Source organism: Fringilla coelebs (genome assembly GCF_963513975.1).
Source record: "Fringilla coelebs genome assembly, chromosome: 3".
Taxonomy (NCBI): domain Eukaryota; kingdom Metazoa; phylum Chordata; class Aves; order Passeriformes; family Fringillidae; genus Fringilla; species Fringilla coelebs.
The window spans coordinates 86,791,023-86,817,581 of NC_140030.1; the positions used below are offsets into that span (position 1 = coordinate 86,791,023).

Below are 26,559 nucleotides of genomic sequence, written 5' to 3' on the forward strand. Positions count from 1 at the left end.
GTGGGGGAAACTCATTTTCTGCATATGGTTTGTGGTTGTGTGGCTGCTGTCCCCTGGATGAGATTAAATCTAGTCATTTTTCGCAGAATGATGTGTACAGATTGTCTCTCTGTAGCAGTACTGGAATGTACTTCAGTATTATTTCATTTCTGTGCCAGTGGCCAATCTGATTTTTCTAGAAGGTAGGTGATGATGGGAAAGGGACAGTAGGGATTTTCCTTGTGCAGAAGTATGTTCATTTCTGAATCAATTACTTAAGGGGTTTTTCACTAACAGGCAGTGACTGAGGTGGGAAAATGGGGAAGCAGGTGTGGTTCCAAGCCTTGCAAGAGCCAGAAACCCCTGCTCAGTGTAAAGACAGGGCTGGGAGACCAGCTGTTCCACCAACAACCAGTATTTTGTGTCTCAGGAGAAGAGGCACTTGGGTCGTATTGCGTTCCTGCAGATGAAAGTTGCTTGGCCAGGCATGATGACACATCAGCTTCACAAATCAATTAGGGCTACTGTGGAACTGTGAAGGGTTGGCACTTTGGTTTCCTGCCTAAATTGAGCTGGAGTCCAGGCCTTTAGCTAGTTGTGATGGAGAGTTTCTGCTTCCAAGGGAGCCCTTCAAATCTCAGGTCTCTCAAGTGAGGTTAGGACAACAGATAGCTTCTAGCATGCACCCAAATTTAATTCAATGATAAATAGATAAATGTGCAGCTGAACATATGAGTAAACAGTCAGTGCAAGTTCAATCTTTATCAAGACGTTTCATTTTCTTCTGAGAAAGCTCTATTATAGAAATTGCCACATGTTCCTATGACTATATGACATCTGCATTGTGGTTCATGAGTTCTGATAGTGCTTCAGGCAGAGAATGCCAGCTTCTGATGGTTGAAACTTTTAATCCATCTATCAAACAAGTATTCTGTATGTAATTTTTTGTTATGATCTCATGTTTTGTATTTTTATATATACTCTTCCAAATTTTCAAACTTAAACTCTTCTCAGCTTGCTTGTTTACAGTCTTACCCTCTCACTCACTACAGAATTAAAAAATTAATTTGAGTAAGGTACAGGGAATTTTTGTGTCTACAGTTTTTATCAAGTTAGGACTGCAGATGTGGTAGTAGGTCTCCTTTCATTCAAAAGTGTATCTTAAACTGAAAATAGCCTTTCTTTGGGTAACAACCTCCAATACCACAGCATAATTAAGACAATTACTGAGATTAAAAGTTTAATTTACAATTAGCTAGAAAATTGTAACTGTTAATAAAAAAAGCAAATCCTGGAAGATTCTGAACAAATAAACAAAAATAACAATTCCCGTATTACAAAAGTTACATATTCATACATATTCAAAGGTAAAAACTGTACTCATATTTTTTTGTTGTGTTTTTGTTGATAGTGGTGTGGTGGAATATGATGCAGAAGGATTCACAAAGCTTACTCTGTTGCTGATGTGGAAAGATTTTTGCTTCCTTGTTCACAGTGAGTAACACTTTGCCTCAGGCATAAATGTCTATCCTCTGAAGATACAAGTTCAAAAGGGAAAATGTACAATTACAGGAAACAATTTTAAAGTTTTAGCTATTTTTATCCACTGCTTAATCTATTTTTGATGTGACTTAGAAGACACAAAATCTCAGTTGTATCTAGAGAAGGAGAGAGGATGCACACCAATGGTGAAGCATTGGCTTTACAGAATGCAAAAAGGGTTTTGGGAAGGTTTTCTGGTAATTTGACTCAAGATTGAGTTCACTGTTATAACTTAGCTTTTTAAAAGTGTGATGAGGACTCAGCCCAGGAATACCTAAAATCATCTGTAACTGTCAGGAATTAATGCATTGATAACAACTGTAAAGACACTTTATGTAGAGAAAATATATCACATAAGAAATAACAGCATATTGTTATTGGGATCCAAAACTTATTCCTAGACTGAAACTGCGTAGGCAAAACTGTCCTAACAACGTAGCTAGGTTTGCTGTTGTTTAAAATTTTTAAAGATTGTATTACTATCAAAAACACATTCTTAATTTAAATATATAGGAATTACTCCATGTGGAAATTATTAAATGTAGCTTTGATACTGCCTTTTATGTATAACCTTAAGTTTCAATTTCTGTTTTTCCTTGTGGTAAGGTGAAATTCACAGGTATCAAAGATACTTTAATCTGAGGAAATTCAGTCATGTAACTCTTTAGATTTGATTGTTATGCTTCTTATTTATGTTTAAAATTATTACACTGCAATGTGGACACCTGCAGCATTGGTGTTTGATAGCATTCTAGCACTGGAGTCTTTCATATTACATAATTTTTTATTGTAGGCTAGCTTTTCATGTGGAAGACTCTTGCTGTCTTGATGATGTCATAGAAATTTGTCCCAGAGTTTTTAATGCAGGAAGTCAGGATTGCTGTTGTTCAGAGAAGTCCTTTACCCTGTGTTGTGTTGCGGATCATAAAAAATGGTCTCACTTATCCCTTTCCTTCTATGCCCTAAGATAACCTTACCACACACCAATGATCTTAAGAATCCTTAATGATCTTTGAAAACTCAAACCTGAAATTAAAGCACTTCCATCATATTATTATAATTTATGTCGGGGGAAAAAATAGAATTGAAGTGGTATCTTTGGGAAAATTATCCTCATGAAGTCTTTACTTACATTCAATTACAATGGAGAACTGGTCACTGGACAATTGTCTTCTTTATGTACAGCCTTCCTGAAGATTTCCCACCTTTCTTACTCCCCAACATATTTGGGTGTATTTAATCAATGTTAAAATTCCTGTGGATTTGATTTGTGCTGTGAGATAATATACCTTAATACATGTTGAATCACTTAGATTTCAAGGGAATCAAAATTCAAATTTCTGCTAAATAACAGAGCAAGTTTTAACTGTGTAATATTCATGGTATTCAATTAAACTGGCCCGAAAGCTGCAATTATAACTGAATAGTTTATCACTATGTATTAACCCTGTGGCCTTAGAAATCATACAGTGGCTTAGCTGTGTAAGCCATTGCATCACTCACTTGTTGAACAATTCAGTGCAAAAGCATTTCTGGTCCATGCACTGAAGGATATTGCAATGAAAGGACCGAAACCTGCACTTCATTTCCTGAGTGAAGTAATGTAGGCTTTCATCTCCTAACCACTGACATAACTATGTATATTATGGTTGAATATTTAGCAAGCATCTAATAAAATGTCTGGGAGAGATAGCAATAAGTTGAAAACTGTTCTACTTTATATATTTACTATAGTATGTAGGTAAAGTATTCAGAGGAGAGTAAATAGATCAGTATACAGCAAGCACTGTGGCATATCAAATGAAAGGCACCATAGTACGTTTTATTGGCATCTAAATTTTGGTTAAAATGTTAGGTTTGAGATTGCGATTTAGGCGAGATTTATAAACACTAACATGAGTCGTATTTCCTTTAGAAGATGGAGTCAGAGGTTTCCAAAATAACTTTGGCATTGTTTCACAATTGTTTGCCTTGAGAGTTACAAACTTGTTTGGGCACTGGGAAGCAAAAAACATTAGAAGTAAGTTGAAATTATTCAGAATAGTTTTATTGAGTAAAATGGGTTAAAGAGGAGAGAACAGAAAATTAGTTCTGAATTGCTGAAGCCAAATAACCTTAGAACAGCTTCATATGCTACAAAAAAAAAAGACTGGTGCTCTAGTTACAGAATGAAGACCGGAGTCTACACATTCTACCTTAAAACAACGAGGAGCTACCTAGTTGCAAACTTACTCATTAGACTAATGAAGCTGCTGGAGTTATTATATTAGATCAAAGACTAGTCAAAGGAACTGTTTCTTTAGTGACTTAGTTTTAAGAATTAATCAAGTGCTTTCAAATATAAGACAGAAGAAATAAACATTTAGAGAAGTTCATGCATCCACATGGGAAAGGAAATCGTTAATCAGGCTTACTGCTTTTGATACTGATAATGTTTATGAGTAAGCCCCAGTATGAAGCTTTGTAAGTAAACTTCAGTAGACTGCTCACTTTTCAATAGACTTTCTCTTCTTGTTTATAAATCAACTATGATTAGTTTTTGGAGACAGATATTTCCTTGTATTCTTGTTCTTGTATACAGTTTATGTATTTATACCATATATAAATTATAGAATCATTTAGGTTGGAAAAGACCTTTGAGATCAAGTCTGGCCATTGATGCAGTAACCAATCCATATTAGATGAAGACACAAGTTACATTATCTGTGCATAATTAAGAATTAAGTAGCATTATTGTTAGAAACACAAAAGTAGAGCTCTGAAGCAACCTGTATTTAGGCTTTTCAAAGATTAATTTTTATCTTGCATGATCTTTAGGTTATCAGCACTAAAGAGATGTTCAGAAGCTGGACCAGTATGCAGTAGCAAATGAAACACTGCTTGTGTTAGTGGTTGCTTAAGATGCCTTGAAAAGAACAAACATTAAACTTAAAAGGGTTTGTTTCACTGAACAGTATTTAGGGGGTAGAGGATGTTGAAGGCTGCCAGCATTTATATTTCCAGTTTGTTGGGGATCTCAGTCAAGGTGAAGTTGGTTGGGAGCATTTGCTGGAAATGACCTTGGCTGACTGTAAGGGATTTCAGTTTCTGTGTGGATAATGCCACTGACCCAGGAGTTCCAAAGTGCCGGTCATGTAAAAGCTTGAGTTTAAATGATGATCATTCTTGCTATGGGAATGCCAATGTAAGGAGCTTTTGGTCTACCCTTTAATTGTCTGTGCAGTTAGGTGGCTGTCTCTGGTAGAGGATAGATCAGAAACAGACCAGAAGCATCCCAGCAAGAAGAAAGTTTTGAAACAAGGGAGAAGCAAGCAAGCAAGGGACCTAAAGCATTAGTTGGCAAAAGGGAGACTATACCTTATGAGTGTCAGGCTTTGGGTAGGCACCTGCTTCTGGATTCAGGGGTTTTTGGTGGATGTTACCAAGACCAGCTTCTGATGCATTCTTGTTTGAATATTGCTGTCTGCACAGTCTTTCAAGAAAAGCTATGAGAAAAAAACCTTGTCTGCCTGAGCCATGTCCTAAAAAAATAGGCCAAGTATTAAGTGGAATATTTACATTAGATTGTTTCTGTGAGCTTTTATCTAATGAGGTGTTCTAACTTCCTTATATAGTGCTGTTATTTTATTCTTCTCATTGTTCCTTAAATGAAAATGGGAATTTATGACTCTGGAAACTAAAGAAAGTAAAAAGAAAACGTGACCATGTGAATAACAGGGTGGTATCTGGTCCTGTCAGGAAAGCAGGATAGTTCAGCAGAAATGCCAAGCATAACAAAATAAATGTTTCAGGAGTCTGGAATGAGAAGTTCAGTGCTGATCAAAACAATCCGTAAATATTGTATAATACTGTCATTTCACTCTTAAATGAGAAACTGTGGATTAACAAAGCCCCAGTGATGTAAATATGGCTAGAGATAATGAAATTTTGATTTTATGCTTGGGAATAAGTGTCTTTCTTTTTGGCGGTCTTCTCCTCTGACTCAGTGCTTCAGTTGGTTCCATGTATTTCTTTGAATTTTGTCTTGAGATTTTCTGATTTGCCTGCAGCAAAATATACCCTAAACTGACCAGGTTTCTTCAAAACTGTACGTTGTTCCAGTCACTCAGAGCAAAGCATTCTCTGGGCCATCTCCTGTGTAGTGAAGTGTCTCTTGCTTACTAAAGTCAGTGAAAACTGCAGCTACACTGCAGTGCTGTGGACAGGCAGCATGATGGAAAAGTAGCCTGAGTCACAGGCACACAGTTCTGCACTAAACTGAGCATGGGCTTAGGCAGGGGCTAATCACAGGACTGAATTGTAGCATTTGGAAAATTAATGAGTCTTTTGCTGGTCATTTTTCTCTGTGGTGTATTTTTCTCCTTTTTTTCTACTGGCAAGTAGATTTCATTTGTAAATTTTATTGAAAGCTGGTAATTTTATTTTTGACATTAAGAGCGCTTTAAACATTTTGTTCCTTTGATTCCGCCTCGGCTATTTACTTGTATGTGAGCCAAATGAGACTTTTTTTAATATAGGTATTCATAATGGATGCAAGTGAATCTGAAAAGTGGTTTTGTTTTCCTCTTTTTCTGTTTCTCTAGGTTCATTTTGTTTTCATGTCACTCAGGATAAGCTAGCTGTAGGTTCCTATTTGTAATTGCAGAAAAAGGGAGAATGGGCAGCAGAAAACTCATAAAACTTGGTACGGACAGCAACAAACAGGAAGCAACAGTTGTGATACTAATTAGGCTTTATAAGAATCTTATAGATGGCCTGATGTGGGTGGACTGGCAAGGTATTTTTAAATGTCATTTTGCTGTGGATATTGCTTTTTTAATTTCTGAAAAACATGTGTGTTTGCCACACTTTTAAAACTGTAGTATATTGCTGCAGACATTAATTGACGTTCTTCCAGCAACTACAAGCACTTTAACAAATGGACTGAAAGGTTTTGTAATAACTTCTTACAAGACTGTGCTTTTCAGAAAAGTGGACTGTTGATTTTTTATATATATATATATATATATATCTAGAGTATGACTACTATGTGCCTAAGTATATGACAGATAACTAAAATTCTCAGAAAAGGTACCAAACACGGAAAAAGGATATAATCCTATTTTATCCACTTAATTTTTGAAAAGAAATAATTAGGTCACAAAAAGTAATTGACAGGGGCAGGACTTGAGTACAGGTTGTGGTGCTTATTGTTCTTAGTCACTGTCTAGTTTGTGTCTACATGCTTTGGTAACTCACAGATAGTTTTTCTCTAAGAGGAGAACTGCTTTAAAGTTGTGAAATACACCAAGTTCAAAATTGCTCATAATAACAAGTAGAAAGCAAATATCTTGTTTTCATTCCAGAAAGAGTTGATAAGCAGGGGTTTCATGGATGAGTCCTGCATTCAGTACCAGGTAATGCTTTCAGAAAAGAAACAGGATGATACAAAGCACCACAGGCTTATTAGAGTTCTGAAATTTCTAGAAATAAGAGCTGCATCAAGATATGAAACATTTTCTAAATCATTCTTCCCTCTCTTTCCTCCTTCTATGCAATGACAATCACTTTGTCACCAAAATAATTTTTTTTAAGAATCTATATGTGACAGCAATAGCACACAGAGGCAAGTGCTGAATACATTTTATGAAATAGAAATGCAATTAATTTTGGAATAATAAGGAATACACCTTAGTTTAGAGATGGAACTGGTCACAAAGATGCATAAATTTCAAAATGGGAGAAGGAGGGAGTGCTTAAGCTGCTTTTCTGTCTCCTTTGTCAGCACTCCCCCTGCCTCATTCAGCAGCAGTCCTATCTTTTCCCTAGTCATACTTTGCTGTTCCTGTAGCAGCCCATCTTGTCCTTAACTCACATTGCCAGATTCAATTCTAGGTCAGCTCTGACGTTCCCAGTCCTGTCTCTGCATGCTCAGGGAGTGTCCACATCTCCTGTGATTCCTTTTTATGCATGAGTTTTATCAGTTCCTTGCTCATCCATGTAGGCCTCCTGCTGGTAGTGTTTGCCTTTCTGCTCACTAGGATAGACTGTTCTTGAGCTTGGAGGAGGTCATCATGGACCCATCTTCTCAGCAGGACCATTATCCCATAGGAGTCTTCCATGGGAGGAGCAAGATCCCTGAACAGCCTGAAGTCTGCTCCCTGAAGCTTAGGGGTATCATCCTTATGTTTGTCTTGCATCATCCTCAAATGGTGATTCACAAAATGCACCAAAAATGGCTGGTGGTCTAGAAAGCATCATAAAAGAGTGTGTTCCACAAAGTAGTTCTTTAGGTCAAAAAGCAATACAGGGATAAGCTTTTAGTACCATGTAAGGTGGCTTGAAGAGTAAAAGTGGTAATTGTGATGTTTGGAAGTGGGAAGATGCAGTGGGCCTGTACTGCAGTTAAAAATACCTGGAGTGGCTTAGTTGGCTGTGTGGGCCAGATGGGATTACACTGGCTTGGGTTTTGAAAGCTGCAAGCCTGCAAGAAGCAAAGGCTGGAAGAACAGGGATAGCAGGTGTGGCAGCAGAGGGTCCTCTTGACCAGCAGGATAATGTCACACTGACCACAGATGAGAGTGAAGTAAAAGTTTTGTTTCAAATCCCTGGAAGCATTTCAAACAGAAAAAAGCCAATTTATTTGCAAGCCTCATAATTTTAATAAAATATTGGTGAGAGAAGACAATGGTTTCACACATCTGCTTTTCAGGTAAAAACATGGTTTAGAAGTCTTCCTGTCCAGTGGGAAAGTAATATAAAACTTCTCGGCATCTACCAGTGTATCTCTGCTCGGAAAGCAGAGGAGTATTTTCTGCAGTGATCCTGCCTGTGCTAAGAAAGGGCATAGCTTGTTTTTTACACCCATAACAACTGCAACTGTATTTAAGTTTCAAGCTTCAAACAATTCAGATGGAGAAGAGACAGCTTTTAGTCACATCAATCTCATCAGCATTTCCAGAAGTTACTATAGAAACTGTAACAGCAGAAACAATAAAAGGAAATAAAAACGGAAGGAGGAGGGAATGAAGATCTTTGAGAATTTGAAGTAAAAATAAAACAAAATACAAGTAAGTAGCTGAGGCTGATAATAAGAAGCCTTTTTCTTAATTAAGATAGATATGATTACAGAAATTAGAGAAGGCAAAGACCTGTAAGGCCATGATGCCGTTTCTTCAGAGTCAGTATAGGATTGTGAGATACTCCACAGGAGATTTTTAGGAGGTAGTACAGTCTTGGTGTCCAATAAGAGAAATCCAGTAAGAGTATTACATAGGTGGGGTGGGCATTGACACTCAAAAGCAAGAAGCTGTTATAGAGCTGTTCTCAGATTAAGTTATAGCTCTATAGCATGGTCTTGGACCACATAGCTGGAAACTGCTTGAAAAATATCTTGATTTGATCTGTTACTTAGTTCCTCTGTAAAACTAAACCATTTGTTAGATACTCTGTCTGCAGCACATGAGTGTACCTTCAGTCATTCAAAATATTTTCATCACTTTTTAAAAAAGTGCTGGTTTGTATGAAGGATGGAGTACTTAAAAAAAAGTTGCAGGTTACAATAATGACATGGGATATTTTTACAACCATATAATATCCCTATGTTGAAAGAAAATCAAAACAATTGTAATCGTAAATCTAGTTGCCACTGGTGCCTAGATTGTGTTATAGTGCAAGGAGAACTACAAGGTGGATACAGAAAAGTCAAGCAGCCCTCCTCAAATAAAAATGGGTTACATTATATTTAAAGAGACCCAAACAGACAAAACCAACTAACAAACCAAAACAAAGAAAGCTAATTAAACAAATCTACTCTGTAATGTGTCAGAATAGTTTAATCACAATTCATTGTTTCCTTTTTACTACAGTGGTTTGTCTTTTATTGTTTAGTATTGTATATTCTGTTTATAAATTAGTTGTTCCTCTTTTTTTGGAGTATTTACTTGTATTTCTGTAGTATTTATTTGAAAGTATTTCATACATAAGCCATCTTACTCATTTACTATACAAGTGTTGACTTTGCCAATGGGGTGGATATTTCCCGTAGCAAGGACAGACCTAATTATTTCAAAACCAGCTGTGATTACCAACACACCCAGAATGCCATAAGTGTCTCAGCTAAAATTCCATAAACAGCTTTTCCTTTCAGATTTGAAATTTTGAAATGTTGATTTCAAAATAGCATCTTCCTGCAAAAAAACTGTTTTTCTCCAGAAGGGATGTCAGCCCTAATAATATTTAACAAATTCAAATTCCTGTGACTGCACTCTGTTAACCTAAAGTCCCACGATAATGCCATTGATATGTTATTTGTCATCCTTGCTTTCTCATTCCTGTAAGAATAAATCATCACACACCAAAGCAGGAGAGCTGTGGCATTCAGTAATTTTTGTGTATTTTAAGCCAAGTTTCCCCTTTCATTTTTTGCCAGTACAATGTAGGCCAAAGGCCTTCAGCACACACGAGTCCAGGAAAGATTGACTAGGCAAAGTAGCCTGAAATCCTGCCCTGAGGAGCTTTGTGCTAGACACTACAGCCCCCAGAATGCTTGTGGCTAAATCTATTCAGGCTTTTCCGTAGGAACTATGATCAATATGAATCCTCAAAGGCCTTCTGCACTGGAATTTTTATCTAAAAACTGAAGAAATCTCTTTTTCCTTGAAGTTAGGTAAAGATTTTTCTCCCATTGTACGGGCTGTCTGAATCACCTGTCTCATAGGAGAAATCATGTCAAAAAATCTAGTATAAATTTTCTTTTAAAATAGGGCTTGAGAGATGTATAAGTGATATGGTATATGTATTGCTGTGGAGTTGCACTGAAAATTCACATGGGTCTCATCCACATCATCACAGGAAAACTGCAGAGCTCCACGTTCAAGGAGCTTTTCAGTTTGAGGCCATGCATTCAAATCCACTGTTTTTCCCGGCAGTGTGAGCTCAATTGCAAGTAAGGCAGAGAGAATGTGAAATTCAGTGAACCAAAAAAAGAACAGGCAGAAAGATGATGAATATGTACTAATAAGAGACAGAAATGCAGTTCTGGAGCCTGGAATATGTGTTTCCTGTTTCCATTACTTACTTCATCAGAAGTACTTGAGTGCAGAGGCAGTCTCTCGCCAAAGCTGGATGATAAGTAAGGAGTGAGTCAGGGAAGTTTGGGAAGAGAACAGTTAGTATCAGGCTAAGAGTCTTCAGTGTTCTCTGGAGACTTGCGTTTGACATATCTTCTTGGTTTTCTGGTGAAATAATTGTAACAAAACCTCTCACATGTCCAGTAATCATGGGTTCTGAAGTATGTACTATGGCAATCAGCATTGGAAGGACTTGTGTTTGGCTATATAAAGTATTTTCTACTAGTAAGTCTCAGAAGAATTGCATCCCACAGGCTGGTACTTAGAATCAGCAGGCAGGTTGACTGTTCTTTCCTTGTTCCTTCATTCCTGATCTGGAATCCCTAAAGAACCTCTTAACTCATGAATGTGCTGGGAAACTGTTTTTTAAATATTTTACGTAGCTAACATCGTTCTTATGATGATTAAAATCATCACATTGAAAAGCTCATGCAGAAATGAACAGCTTTAATTGGAGCAAGACTTCAGTGTTGTGAGTAAATAAATGCAGAGGGTCTGTCAGATGGGAGAAGCCAGAACAGGGTCTCCTTTGGCCAGCTCTGTGCAGCCTAGGACTGTTCAGAACTGGAAACAACACTGTGTTATCTTCTGTTTGAAGGCAGCTCCATAAAGCAAGTATGGATTGAACTAAGCTTGTGCAGGCCATAAAATCTTGTGAAAGTAGAAATCTCAACAATAAAATATCCAGTTCAGTGTTCATGAGTGCAAAATAAATTTCAGGTGCAATAAATTGCTGCAGAATCAAGCATCCCAAAGGTTAGTAAGATAACCAGTATGGCAGCATCCAAGGATTTAAATGATGAATTCAGTGAGTAAATGTTGGCTTTTGTGAAAGCAATTATGTGGATTTATCCAGTGCCACACGAAGGATAAACAAACCTTTTCCCTAGAACAGGGGAACAGTATATGGAAAAATTTTTAAATGTTGCCATCTAAGTGCTTATATTAATGGTCACCAAGCATTTCAAGCATGGTTTTGTTTTCCCATCTCTTTTCTCCAGTGCTTAAAGGTGGAAAGGAGGGCACTGTGGTAAACCTGCCCTTTTCTTCTGAGCACTTATCCTTCAGAAAACCTATAGCAGCACTGGTACATGCTTTTTCTGACATTCCTTCCGTATTTCATATCCTGTTGGACAAGTTGTAAATCAGATGCTAAAGATGCTATTTTGAAGTTAATAGGACAGTCAAAATCAACTCTGTAGTTGTTGACATAAGCTTAACAAACAAGGTAACCTGTTTCAGGCCTCAGATTGCTGTTTTTTAAGAAAATAAACAATTCAACCTTACAGATGCATTGCACAGTTTGTTAGTTATTAATAAACCAAGATTTTGGCTTTAAGATAACTGTGTTTTGAATATATGTACGCATTAAATACTAAGTCAAGAGAAGCAAATTTGTGTGTTACTTCTTGATAGTTTCTTATGTTTCAAAAAGAGAGCAACTTCAACTATTTATAAACTGTAATTAAGTTTCTTTACAACATGACTCATTCTCAACAAGCAAGTCCTTTTTCTTTTGCTTTCTTATGAACTGTGTGGGAAAATTAGGGTTCAATCAGTGAAGAATTTACTCAATGCTTAATTACCCATAAACAGCCCTCCAAGTTCTGCTCATGTAGTGCTTGCATAAAGACATTATTTTCCCCACTCTATGGCTGTCTAAAATTTGACTTTTAAAGAATGATCTGTAAATTGTAATGTAGGAGAAAGCAATGTTTTACTGGATTCCTTCTCCATTCTGCTTCTTTAAGTTCCTCTTACATTAACAGTGTGATGCTTAGGAGAGCCAAAGTAAGAAATCATCAGATTTAAATTACTTTGAGCATGGAACTAAATTAGAAAGCTTTACTTTCCTGAATGAGCTAATTGTTTAAATTTTCCAAAGGAAATGTTTCTATTTCTGCGAGAGAAGGGGTAAATGGGACTTCCTCTGACATAATTTTCATTTTAAATCTTGAGTTTGACAGCAGCATTTTTACCTTCATAACCAAATATTACTGCTTAACTGCATGACTTGTATAAGCTTGCTAGTTGAAGTGACTCACTTACGCAGATGAAGTTATTTTTAGGGAGATAATTTGCACTGTTTAGAAGAGAGGAAAAAAGGGAGAGAGAGTCCTACTAAGAGCTAGATCTCTCATTATAGTTTACAGAGCTCATGAACCCAGCATCCAAGCAAAAGATGACTAAGCAAGGGGTCTATTGGTACTTTCAGGAATTTACAGACATGAGTCATCTGCTTATTTTCTGCAGACATATCACCAGGGTACTTTGTGAGTCAGCTGTTATTTGGGAATAGTACTTGTATTCAACATGAATACGTTTCTGTAGTTCTTAGGTAACTAGCATGCCAAACCAACACAGGCTTTTACAGTTCGCCTAGTTCAGGTGTTAATTTACAAAACTGATGTGTTGTTTACAAAACTGATGTGTTGTTCTTAACTGTGATGCATTTTTCATGGCAAAGTCTGAATGGTTGTCTTGCATGTAATTACAGTAACACCTTTGTCATCTTAGATACTGCATGAAGGCAGATCTGATTTTGTATTAATGTACAGATTGAGAGTCTGACTGCACATGACCAGGTAAAAAGAAGAATTTTCTTTAGCAAGCCATGTGTGATTATGAGCAGAATTTGACCTTTCATGTCAACACCCCTTGCCAGCATTAATTACCAATGGTATTTGCTTAATTTTTTCATTCTGTGCACCAACAGTGTCAATGCATGGGCATCCACTGGGACGGAAGCAAGTTCTTGCCTTCCTTTCCTACTGCTGAAATAATAGCTGGCTACCTTGAGATATGTATAACACTTTAAACTCAAGGCTATTTCCTGTTTACTGGCCTTTTAGGTGTGGTTGTGTTCCAGAATTAGGGACAGGTTTTTTTACTTGGTCTGGACTCATCCACACCTTGTATTAAGGAAACACTTGGGTTAGAAAACTGGAAGTTTGGCGATTTCAGGCGAAGGGCATTATTATAAATCAAAGGCAGTTTAAATTTTTCAAAACTCTACTTGCAGTTCAGGGTAATGCTGCTGCTGTCCAGATGGGGGATGCACAGTTTTGAACCTAGTTTGATTATCTGATTTATGTGAGCAGTTTATAATGTAAGTAATTCCTGAAAATTCCTATGCAGATTTTGGTGAATAGAATATATTTTGGTGGTACCTTGTCATAACAAATGCAGGTGTCCCTGTGGTGAGAGCACTGCCTTGATTATCCATTTACTACAGCATTTCTAGTGCTAGGTACTTTGCCCTGAGAGCCCATCTTCAGTTGTAAGTAACAGGGGAAAAAAACTATTGCTGCTTGCATGTGTTATGTAGATGGCAGTTTTGAAGGGAAAGTTAATGGAAGTTAGAAATTCTCAACTAAAAAGTCGAGTACAAGGACTAAGTTATTATTTGAATGCTTTGTTAAAGTTTTTATTCCTCTCACACAAATAAAATAAGTGATAAAATACAAAAGTATACAAACTTGGTTTCTCTTAAGGAGTTGGTACTTTAGAATGAAAAAGATACCCTAGAGAAACAGTTTAAGCACTCAGAGCTGAAGTATTATAAGATTAAAATACAGAATCAGTCTTCTTGATTCTTTGCCCTTTTCCATGGTGGAGTCCTTCAGAGACCGAGGTGCACAGATCCTTTGGGAGGGGAGGAGACAGCGTGCTTGCTGGTAAATGGCCAGGTCACACCAATGTTGTTCAGGGTTATTATTTAGTAATTATTTTATAAAGAGGAATTCGACAGAGCAATCTTTGAATCTAACCTTTGTTAAAGCAGTGATCTGCCCTCAAATTAGCAGAACCCTGCCCATGTCATTACTGCTTAAATATCTGCTGGAAGCTGCTGTGTGGGCTGAGTCACCCAGACTCTGGGAGTTGTCACGTGTGGCTCAGGCACTGGGTCATGAACTGAGCCAGTGCTGTCCTCCACGGGAGGATCTGCTGTATTTTGGGACTGTGGCTGGAATAGCACATTTGATTTAGTGTGCTTCATGGCTACGCATGCTTTTACTCCTGGAGCTTGGAGGGTCCTTTAGAGCAAAGAGATACGGTGTAGCTGATGCACATCTGAGTATTTAGATGTGATTAGATAAACAGAAAAATGAAGGAACTAGCAGGATGATAGCTTGGAATTTGGAAAAATAAAACCTGTCTTACACTGATTCCTCAGTCTGTTAGCAGAGATTTCACAGGAGGTGCTGGAATCTCTGGAAGTATTTAAAATACAATTCCATTGTGGTGTTCTTTCACTGTACAGAATTTTAAAAATGTCATTTGGAGAATATAAAAAAAATATGGGTTTAGGTGCTTTATAAAGGAAGCCTACACCTTTAAAAGAAATTACCATTCTTCTGTTAATTTGGGTGTTCGATTAGACATTTAATATTAGTAATTCAGGTCTGTTGTCATAACTTAGTTTAACTACAGGTTTCTGAAGCCTCCTGAAATAAGTAGACCAAGAAAACACAAACTATAATTCTAACAATGAAAAAGTTAAGTTAAAAAGTAGTTCTGACCATGAAAACATACAAAATTTCTAACTGTTGTAGACTGTTTTATTGTTCACCAGACCTAGCTGATCATGAGACAGTGATAAGCAAAGGGAACTAAGAGGTTCTGATTTTTATTTTTAGTGGGATATTTTGGGTAATAATGACATTGTGGCATGTTTTTAGTTTTGTGGGTGTTTTCTTGTCTAGCAAATGACAGCGAGTTGAAATCTTTTCCAGCTCATATGACTGAATCTTTTTACATTCTATGTCAACTCATTTGGATTCTTTAGGACAGACAGCTGTAAAATGAGGATGATAATGCTTTTGATGTCCATGAGGACACTAAAATATATTGATTAAAGCAGATAAAGATACATTTGGTTTTTTAATGGAAAGTAAAACAAGAATGTATTTTGTGAATTTTGAAAGGGAAGATTTCACTATAAAAGTAATTTTTTTAAAATAACTACATAACCCTGGTGGAGATTTTATGATTAACATAGCAATACACTAGCTAAACTTTTTTTTAAAATCATGTACTTTACAAAAGTGTTTTGGTAAAGCAAAGTGTTCCATACAGCAATACATTGGAATCATTACTTATAAGAAATGCAGAAGGATGTTTTAGAACTAACCATCAGTTTCTCCTTTTCTGACATGTTTAAATCAATAGAATGGTTTGATATATTCCCAATAAGCAAAAAGGAAAATATACACTAGCATATTTTTATAACTCTTTTTTTCTTTTGAATTGCAGTTGACCTACCCCTCTACTTTCCTCGAGACCAACCAACCCTAACATTTCAGTCTGTCTACCACTTCACTAACAGTGGCCAGCTGTACTCCCAGGCCCAGAAGAATTACCCATACAGCCCACGATGGGATGGCAATGAAATGGCCAAGAGAGCAAAGTAAGTTGGATTGCTGTTACTAAGCATTCCATTTGTTTCATGGTCTTTGGTGGGTAGAAATTTCATGGATGTAACTGTGCATTTTCAGGGTTACAAAAGCTGAACCTGTTCTTGTTCTCATACAGTCCTGGTGTTCCTGTAGATGAGTGTAGACAGATGCTAATCATGCTTATTGCATTAGTGCCAGAGGACTGAACAAAAGAAGGCTCTTTCTGCCAGGCTTTGTATGGCACGGAGTGGTGACAGTCTCTGCTCCAGAGAACTTCCAGCCTAAGTAGATGAGATAGCCCCCAGCAGGAGAAACCTGCATGGTAGCAGTCAGTCAAGGTAACTCCCTGGGGTTGTGTGGGTGTTGGGGGGACCCTGAAGGGAAGCATGTGAGATGGAGACAGCAAGGAAGAAAAACCTGAAAGATCTGGAATTAGGCTGTAATGAAAAGGCATGGAAGAACAGGAGGAGGTAGAGCAAACCACCATTCCAGCACAGGAGGCAGCCCTATCAGGTCTTGAGAAAGTTTTCTGAAAATCTGAATATCTCTTGCTTTATTGTTTTTTCTTGGATAGAAACAGAGGATCGCTGTCTCCTTCCTCTGCATTTTTTCTGCAAGCCCTCATTTTGGGCTGAGGAGAGATCACTTCAACCTGTGTACCCCTTTTGTTAACGATGACAGGGCAGCCTCCCAGAGAGGTTCAGTTGCAAGGGCAAGCTGCCATAGGCAGTGGTGTCCCCAAAGCTAGATATTGTCCCTCTCTTCTCATGAAGCAGAACAGATTTTACCTGAATGGGGAGGTTAAAGCAGCAGGCTTGCTGCAGTGTTTTAATTTTGCAAAGTGAAAAAATGTTTGAGCAGCGAGATTTAAGCAGGCTGATTATCAGTTGTTCAGCATGTAAAAGCATCAAACTGCATAAATCACAAGGCGTATTGGGATGAACATTTTGAATGACAGTCAGAAGATTAAATTAAATCAGCAAATATGCATAAAGAAGAGTTGAAACAAAAATAGTTCAAGCTGAGTAAATCAAATGAGTGGCATGGTCAGAGACTGTAATTTGGAAATAATGGAAGCAGACAACAATAGATGGATGCATTTGTAGATTTTTATACTAATTTAAATTCTATGGAAAACATCAAGTAACATTTGATTTGGAATTTTAATATGCATTGTAATAAGAATTTTTTTGATAGTATTTAGTTTTGCCACCATACTGTTAAAAGAGCACCATTTCTTAATTGACTACGATTTTTTTGTGTGTATGGACTTACTTCTTTTCTCTAGCAGGATGAGTACTTTGTTTACTAAAAAAAAAAGAAAAAACAAGAAGAACAATAACTGGAAGCATTACTGTGCCTTTTTTTATGACCATACTATAAAATGCATTTCTTTTGTCGCTGAAAGCTTACAAGTACCTATGTGCTGTCTGCTAAGTGCATTCGCTTGTGAGTGGGTGTATACAAATGGACTTCACTGCCCTGCACTTGAAATTTAGAAGTATGCCAACAGTTCTCTTTAAAAGCACTAAATGTGTACACTTACTATCACATGTACGTTTGGTGAGGTTATTCACTCTTACGTTGGAGCCTCTGCATTGAAGCTTTACACTGGCTACGTAATAGGAGAGGGATGATGAGAAGCGGGGGAAGACAGTGTGCTGAGATGTCTGAAATAGCAATCACTGAGCTGCACAGAGACACAAACTGCTCCACTTAAAAGCGCTTCGCTTGCAGGAACAGCTAGTGATTCCTCAGTAGGTACCATAAATAAATCTGGATCAAGAAAAATATGATGTTATGATACATGTGAGCATATTTTAAGGAAGATTTTTAACATAGTTGAGCATCTTATGTAAACAGTGTTTAAAATATTTGCTAGGGCTTCTTAGAATAGGTTAGTGTGTTTTAACATAACCAAATAACTTCTTATTCTACTTAATTTTTACCACAGACCTGTTATGGACCAAGTATATGGGAATATACGTTGATATGTGGGAAAGCATTCTAATGAGACATATTAGTTCAAACAACACATGAAGACTTCCCAAATAAAAACAGAAAAAAAGGAATACATTATTTACCCTCTAGAAACAATGTCATTCTACTCTGCTGAAGTAAATTTAGCCCTAGTTAAATCAGAGACAACTAGACAACTTGTTTGTGTTTCTAGATACTGTCAATTAGGTTTTGCTTATATATAGTCTTTTTCCCTCCTAGCAAAATTGTCTCCTAAGTGCTCAGCATTCTTTGAGACAAAACATCTCTTTTTATCTTCCTGACCATTGCTCTAGGGCTGCAGGAATCCCACTTGATATTCCAGTATCTGACCAAGTTCTCCACCCTTCTTCTCAGACTTCAGGGATCAATGTACTCTATCTTCTGCACTGGGGCTAAAGCCACCATCAAGGATAGCTTTTGCTTGCTCTTGCACCAACTGTAGAAGCATCATCAAGTTTGAAATGGCATCAGTCACAGCTTTCCTCATCCTCAATTTTGGCAAGCCCTGTCTCTGTTTTCAGCAGCTCAACACAGCCTGTTTATTCATGGGCAGGGCCGTCATAAGTTCATTCCAAAGGGACTTTGATTCTGTGCCCAGCCTTCTCCCAAGGTTGTTTTGGTGTGGGTTGTTGATTTTTTTTTCCAAACAGATGAGCCCATCCAGTTCCTTGGTGCAGGGACTAAACTTGAAAGTCTTGGTATCCTTGCTTATCTCTGTGGCCCCCAGCAGAAGTAGGCATCTCTTTTGAAGTTAGGACTTAACCCTTTGCTGTAGCCTTGAGACAATCAGTAGTAACTATAGGCAGGAGCAAAATCAGTTCCCTAAAATGCATACATATAAAAGTAGATTGTATGCATTAACACCTAGAGACGTATCACCTAAATCTAAAAGGCAAATTCTCCTATCAGAGTATCACTTCAGCTGGATCTTTTTTATTCAGAGAGAAAAACTGCCCATGTTCTTGCTGAAGTTATTGGACCAATTTATATCTGTCTCATAAAGTCCATGAAGTCAAGCCTCTTTTCTGTGTCCTCTTAGGCAGATTTTAAAATCACTGGGCTCCATTGCAGCCCACTGATTTAGATTCCTCAGAGAGATAGCATCTGGTAACTGAAGCTTGCTATTGTCTTAGCCTAGGGGTTGCCCTCTGGCTTTATTTAATTCTGAAGGATGAATCAAGTCCTGATTTAATAATGTTATTTCAATTGCCTCCAGATTGCTTGTTTCTCAGCTAGCACAAAATTTTAACCTGTTCCTCCAGCTAGAAATTGGGAAACCAAAAACATTAGAATTTTCTTACAAGCTGCTGAGATGCCATTTCCTCTCAGTTGGTATCTCAGGCTTTGCCTCTTGTAGGTCATTTATTTATATGTCTGCGGCCTCCTGCGTAAGCAGCTTCTCCAAAAGTTTTGGTCCTAAAATACAATGGCAAGCCTAAGAAAATACAGTAAATTATGGAAAGTTAGCAGCCTTGTTTGTGGTGTACGTGTGAAGTAAAACATCTCTGTGCAGTTTCCATGGGAAAGCTTTCTTGTCTTTTTGCTTAAATAGGCATTCAAGTGTACATAAATGGAGTCTTTAAAGAACGCGCTGACTTGAAGCCTGGGATTTTATGAAGGAATACTGTAAATAAAGCTTGTTTGTTTATACAAATGAAATTCAGTTCTTAGATGCACTCTGGCCCAATTTCTGTCTGACCCAGTGCTGCTCTGTAGACTTAGATTATACTTCAGGGGAGAGCAAGTTAAACTCAGTTTATTCTTTTATCCTACATAAATCCACCTACTCATCATTAAAAATAGCAGGAGCATGGAAAACTGGTATCACAATAAGTTGTTCCAAGGGTTCATATTCCCTTTTTTTTCCAAGTTGGCTGACAGAACAGGTTTCTGGATGACCATGTTATCCCTGAGCATTCATCGGCGTTGGCCGAATGTGGTGTAAATTTTATATATCCCTTAGGGCATGCAGAGGGTGAAAGCATCAAAGGCTCAAGTGCTCTCAACTTTGTATTTGCTGTTGCTCTGCCATGAGGTCAAGTGCATCATCAAATTATATGCAGGTGCATCTTGTGCCAGCCACAGCTGCAGCTTTGGTTTGTGCTCAGCACAAGAGTGCCATGGTTAGGAAGTGTCAGGCTGGTGAACTGGACCATAGCATTTTCAGCCTCAGCCATACCTCCTCCTTGAGTATCAGCAAATTGATGATGTCTGTCATATGTATCATTGAGGCCCCCACTACAGGAAAGACCTTGAGGTGCTGGAGCATGTGCAGAGAAGGGCAGTGGAGCTGGTGAAGGGTCTGGAGCACAAGTGCTGTGAGGCGTGGCTGAGGGAGCTGGGGGTGCTTAGCCTGGAGGAAAGGAGTCTCAGGTGTGACATTGTCACTCTCCACAGCTGCCTGAAGGGCAGTGCAGCCAGGTGGGAATTGGCCTCTTCTCCCAGATAACAGGTGATAGGACAAGAGCAAATGGCTGCAAGCTGCACCTGGTTTGGATATTTAGAAAAATTTCTTCCCCAAAAGGGCTGTCAAGCCAGGCTGCCCAGGAGGTAATGAAGTCACCACCCCTACAGGTGTTTCAAAGATTTGTGGATGTGGCACTTAGGACATGATTTGGTGGTGAGCTTGGCAGTGATGGGTTAATGGTTGGACTTGTGAAGGTCTTTTCCAACCTTAACAGTTCTGTGATTCTATGATTACATTTATAGATTAAAAGATTGCATTTCTTAGTCTAATAAAAGGATATTTGGAAAGAAAAAGGGACAGTTGTTGTGCTGCTATTTAGACATATCAGTTGTAGTATGTCAAAGACTTGCTGCTCTATTCACTAAATTTTGTGTGACCTAATGATTTTTCTTGTTATTTTGACATTAACCATTTTCAACTCATCCTTTTTTTAATTATTATTCAGATTTTTTTTCACATTTTAGGCAGAATATCTATTACTATATTTCAAATTCTTAAAAAATAACAGCTTTCACAGTTTTCATTAAACTTTTGAGTTCCAGCTATGCTACCATGAATCTCACTATAAAATTTACATGTAAATGTTGCACCCTTTTTATATCTTCTCTTCTTGATAGGTGTAATTAAAGTGATAAATATTTTTTATTATTTGGGTTGTATTTAAGGGGTTTTTTTGCTTATTTGTAAAAGTATCAAGTTGTATTTGCCTGTATTACATGATTTTTCATGCACATTAGTCATCTTTAAAGAACAGTTTTCCAAAAACTAACTTATTTGCAAGACATATATTCACCTCACAAAGCTTTTTGCATGACTGTCTTTGTCTCTGTTGTATGTCATCTTAAACTTGCAATGAAATTCATAAAAATGAGAGGAAGGAACAGAAGTATAGAAGCCAGGGACATCATTCTTCTCCAGGTGTGTGTGCGTGTGTTCAGACACTTGCAAGGCTCAGAGGATTCTTTCTGAAGAAGAACACCTGCACAGGTACAGCTAAAGGCTGAGGTGGTGAGCTGGGTCACTTGTTTAGCTCTGGTTTTTGATAGTTTTGCATCAGAAACTGAAGTGATTTCCTTGCCTGAAATGGAGTAAAGCTGACATTTTGTTGCCGCTGGTGGGCCGCTCCTCAGAGCAGAAAAGGGGCAATACACTGTGACAGCCAGAACGAGAAGAGATGTGGCGACCCAGACGTGTGAAGCTTATGAAGAAGTTAATTTGATTTTATACACCATTAAATCAAAACTGATTTTCTGTGGGAGTGTCAGCTGATCAGAATTATATGGGAACAATAGAAAGGAAAACAATAGAAAAAAAAAAGCTATGTTTTGTTCAAATACTTAGTGATTGCACTTGTCCTTGTTGTGTGCTCTGCAGTTGATTTACCAGCAAAACTTAATAACAAAATTATTTTGATTGTAAGATATAACAGGTGAAGCAGATAGGACTTTTAATTAGAATTTTCCCGGTACATTCCTTTATTTTTACATAGTTCTTCTGCATACAGTACAGAATACAGTACATATCATGATGGTTGCACTTCTTGAGTCATATTTTTCATGTAGTTTTTTTTAAATGTCTCCCTGGATAATTAAGTCTGACTCTTAAGTTATGGTATGTTAGTTTCTGACAGGTGCCTGCCAGGGATCTTCAGTGCTGTCATGCATTATGTGGATTTCAGCCAAGACAGAAGGGCCTGGGTATTTGTTTCTGGTCACTTCTCATTAAAGCTTTGACTGTAGGAAAGAAAAACAACTATTTAAAGATGAGAAGTATAGGTGCTATAGGAAGTGCATAGAAATAAAATCTGTTAGGCAATTAGTTTTTCTGTGATTTTGTATAGATACTCTGTATATGTGTGAACTGTACATATGTGCAGTTTGATATATAGTAAATATTCTTTCTGCAAAAATGTATTCTCGTATATTGACAAGAGAAATGCACAGAAGAGATTGGAGAAGTTGGCATGGTATAAGTGGAGTATAATAGCACTTTGCTGGAAGACAACTGCTTTGTAGGAATGAAAGGTTAGAATTTAATGTAGGTGGTTCTTGGATAACTGGGATTAAGTGGCGTTCTAGAAATACTGTGAAGCACAGTCACTGTCTGATATGGCTTTATTAGAGAACTCCATTATACATTCATGAAAGCTGCTAGTTCTATATTAGAGCATGAAATTACAGTTAGGAACTTGCACAAAAAAATGTCCTCCCTTTCTCAAGAGAAAAGGGTAGAGAGAAATACATGGTTTTGGAAGGAGCTGAGATGTAATAGTGCAGATAAATACCTTTGCTTGGTCAGTTACAAAATAAACAGCTAAATAACAATAGGAAGTCAGCTCCATAGTCTTGTTTTTTGAGTAATACTCATAATTGTTCCATTAAGCTAGGTAAAACTCTGCATTCATTTAGCCCACTGTCATGTCTGTATCAATAGGTAGTAGTGGATGCCTGTAGAAAAGCATGGCAGAGCATGTAGTCATATTTCCATTGTATGTTCTACCATCCTCAAGGATTTCCTTATCCAGTACTGGTAGATTTCTGTTAAGTAATCTTACCTGGCTTTCCTTCTATTCACTCGCTTTTTGAACCAAGAGCATAACATCATAAAATTCTGTGGCAAGGGATCACCCAGGTGTGGTGTGAATAACAAACTCTTGGCTTTTTGCATTCCTGCCTCCTCCTAGGTCAAGCTGGGTGTTATCCTCTACCTTTTGTATGAAGAGAGGCAGGAAATAGTTAATCTACTGATCCCCCCATAATTTTTGTTTTATGATCCTCCTTTTCTCTTGCTCTGCTCACTCCTTCCTTCTCCAGAACCTCCTCCTTTCTGATCACCCTTGTCCTGCTTCATTCTCTCTTTACTGTTTCTGTGATTTTTCTTCTCTTTCCTTTTCTGTTACTCACCCTGCATTTATATGGTGGTGTAGTGGTATTGTCTGATTTACTCTTTATTCTGCTTCTAACAGCATCTGATTTTGTTTTTGCATACAGATGAAGGGTAGTTACAGTGTTGTTTTAACATCATCATCTCCATTCGATCTGTTTTTCAGAGCCTATGTTTTCTGTGGTAGTAAAATTATGCCTTTTTCCTCACATAATTCTCCTTTCATATTTGTCAACACTGACTTTTCACCTGGTATGTTATCTCCCAGTCTCCTAGTACTGTCTGCAGTTCCTCACAATTGTGCCTTATTTTTCCTTCCCCAACTAAACTGTTAACACTAACAGACCTTTCCGTCTTCCTTTGCTTACTTTTGCATATCATGTAGGAATATGAACAACACGGGTTGAACACCCATTTCTGTGCACTTCTCAGGTGGCTTCCCCCTAATGGTATTCATCATTTATTCCTGTCCTTTTCTTTGTATCTTGGCCCGCTCTTTATCCACTCACAGATCTTTTCTCCTCCTGTGCTAACTCAGGGGGTTTTATGCCTTTAAAAAAACCTTCCCAAATACCTGTAGGTAAGTTGAGCAGTGTGTGTCGCTTGAATTTTTCTTGTCCATGTGGTTTTGATACCTTAAGAAAATAGGAGACTTGAGAAGCACAAGTTTGGCTCCTTCCCAGTATATCATATTTACTCCAGTCCACTAATTTTGGACTATTTATGAATTTTATAATAATTTCTATTAACAGTCTCTACCAATTTGTAACGTATGGACATGAGATTCCTTGAGTCATAGCTCCTTCTATCCTCCCAGACCTCCAGACCTTTTTTAATTGACATCACACATCTCTGGTACCAAGCTGTTTTAAGCAGGAGGTTACAAGCTATTTAAGAGTTTAACTTTCTCACACTTGAGTTTCTCTGGAACTTGGGTGTGAATGTAATCTGGGGCTGCTGATTTGGTTGTGTTTTGTTCATTTGTTCATTTCCTTTTTGGCTGACGTATATGCATGAGTTAAATCTCTTGGTACATTTCTTGGAGGGCTGGATTCTGGTATGGCAACATCTTTAAGCGCTTCCATGTCATTTATTCTTTGTGACTTTATTTCTTCTGAGTATGTTTACTTTTTGACCATATTTTGCATTGTTTGACCAATGTTTATTTCGAGGGTCACAGCTAATTTGTTCCTCAAGTTAATTTTGTATTTGTTTTATTCTGCTTTTACCTGTTAGTATTAAGGTTTATTTCTATCTGGTTTTTCCCTTTGGATGGGTCTCCAATCTTTTGAGCATTTACTTCTAATAGCAAATATGTATCCTTTGAACAGCAAAAAGAAACAACTGCTTTCATATGTTTTATATAATCACAGATGTGTGGCGTCTCATCCGTTTCCTTCTGACTGGTTTGTCCTAATGAATATCCAAGGAGGTTTCTTTTATGGTTTGGTATGTTGCCTTCGGCCCCTGTTGATAAGCAATCTGGCAAAGCAAAGCGGATGGCATGATGAAATCAGTCCTTTCACCTGCAAGCAAACTTTGTTTTCAGGGATGCTGGTTGTCAAACTCGTTATGGATGCATCTGTGGAGTAACTCTTCATTTCTGCCTCTGAACTACTATTAAGGGATTCAATAATCTCTTAAAGATCATTCAAATTCTATTATTACTACTGTGAGCTCCTCTCTTCTTGAATCTCTACACTTGTCTTTCCTTACAAGCTTCGCTCCTGAACATATTCTTGCCCAGTCTTTTCTGCTTTCTCTTAGTACTTGTGTCATCACTACTTTCACACATTCTTTACCCTGCCTTTTAGGCTTTGAAGAGGTTCTTAGTTGCATCTTGTCTCACATTGACTCTCTCCTTTAAAGCTAATAAAAAGTTTGTTAAATAATTGCTCTCCAACAGCAGAGCTCATTGTGCATTTACATAGCCTAGATAAGAGGAAATAATATGTTCCTTGAATAAACTCTCTCTCTTTAAGAAGTTAACCTTTACCTGGAGTGGGAAAATATGGCTATGGCACTTCAGCAGCTAGGAAAAATAGAGCAGGCTTGTCATGCTTGTAGCTCATAGGACTGGAAATTTCCTGCAAGTTAACAATATATTTAAAAAGACTTTATGAAGATTGAGTTTTTCCATGATGGCCTTGGAATATCATTCTCATGATCCACTGATAAGGAAACAGAGTGACCATGCTGTGACCGAGATATTCCAATGCACCCTTCGCAGACACCCACTACCCTGTGGGGAAAATGGAAGTTAAGAAAGCAGAAGCAAAATTTGCTATGATCTAAGACCACAAACCTTCATCTGACTGAAGTACGTCTATTTATGTACATTGTGGAGAAGGTGAAGGAAGTGAAGTGTTTTATCTCTTGAACTGACTGGCAAGCAGAAGGCACTGATGAAACTGTTTCAAATTGAGAAGTTCATTTTTCTGTGTGTGCTTTGGAGCACTTCGATTCACTGTGTCAGTAAATACACCTTTGTAAATTTTTAAATATCTATATCAGAAATCTGTGAGACATTAAATACCAGAGTCTTTAGTTCCAGATGGTTTTTAAAAGTTGCTTTCATAGTTACTGGCCTTGGTCTATATGAGCTGTTTATGTCCAGTAGCTGTAATTTCTATCTGTTATTGTCAGTTAAGGTCCATTTATCTGGGAGGACATATATTCTTGGAATCAAAATTAGCATCTTTTACAAAGTCATAACCCTACTTGTGCTGCTGCTTTAAAATAAACATTAATTGCCAGCCTACATGATGATCTGCAGTCTTGGCTCCACAGCAGTTCCCTAGAACTCCCTTCCTTTATATTTTGCTTTTAGTCAGGTTGTTATATTTATGGTTGTTTCGTGCTTTGAACAGATTGTCAAAATTCATTTTGTTTTATGGCAAGTTGGGCAACAAAGTCATCTTAATTTTTACAGCAGTCCAATGTTGAATTATTCACTTTATTTATAAAATCAGTTGATACCATAGGTTTCTGGAAATGAAATGAAAATTTAATTTTTATTTCTGTTTGCTTCATATGGATTAAAATTACCCTTTAATTCTGCAATCAGTAAACTGCTGAAAAACATGTCTAAATATAACAATTTTTTGTACCTTTCTGTGTCCTGAATCAGAATGGGCAGTATCTGCAGAAAGAACTTCTGGAGGAAAAAGATCTTGTC

General features: G+C 37.5%; 1 protein-coding gene across 2 annotated transcripts in view; it reads left to right on the plus strand.

Moving 5' to 3' along the window:
• Positions 1–26,559, plus strand: part of BABAM2 (BRISC and BRCA1 A complex member 2) — a 163,445-nt gene that overhangs the window by 125,269 nt on the left and 11,617 nt on the right. For both annotated transcript variants that reach the window (XM_084202711.1, XM_084202712.1), the window contains exons 10-11: positions 1,391–1,473; positions 15,888–16,041. In XM_084202711.1, coding sequence (XP_084058837.1) covers positions 1,391–1,473; positions 15,888–16,041 — 237 coding nt within the window. The remainder of the gene's footprint in view (positions 1–1,390; positions 1,474–15,887; positions 16,042–26,559) is intronic.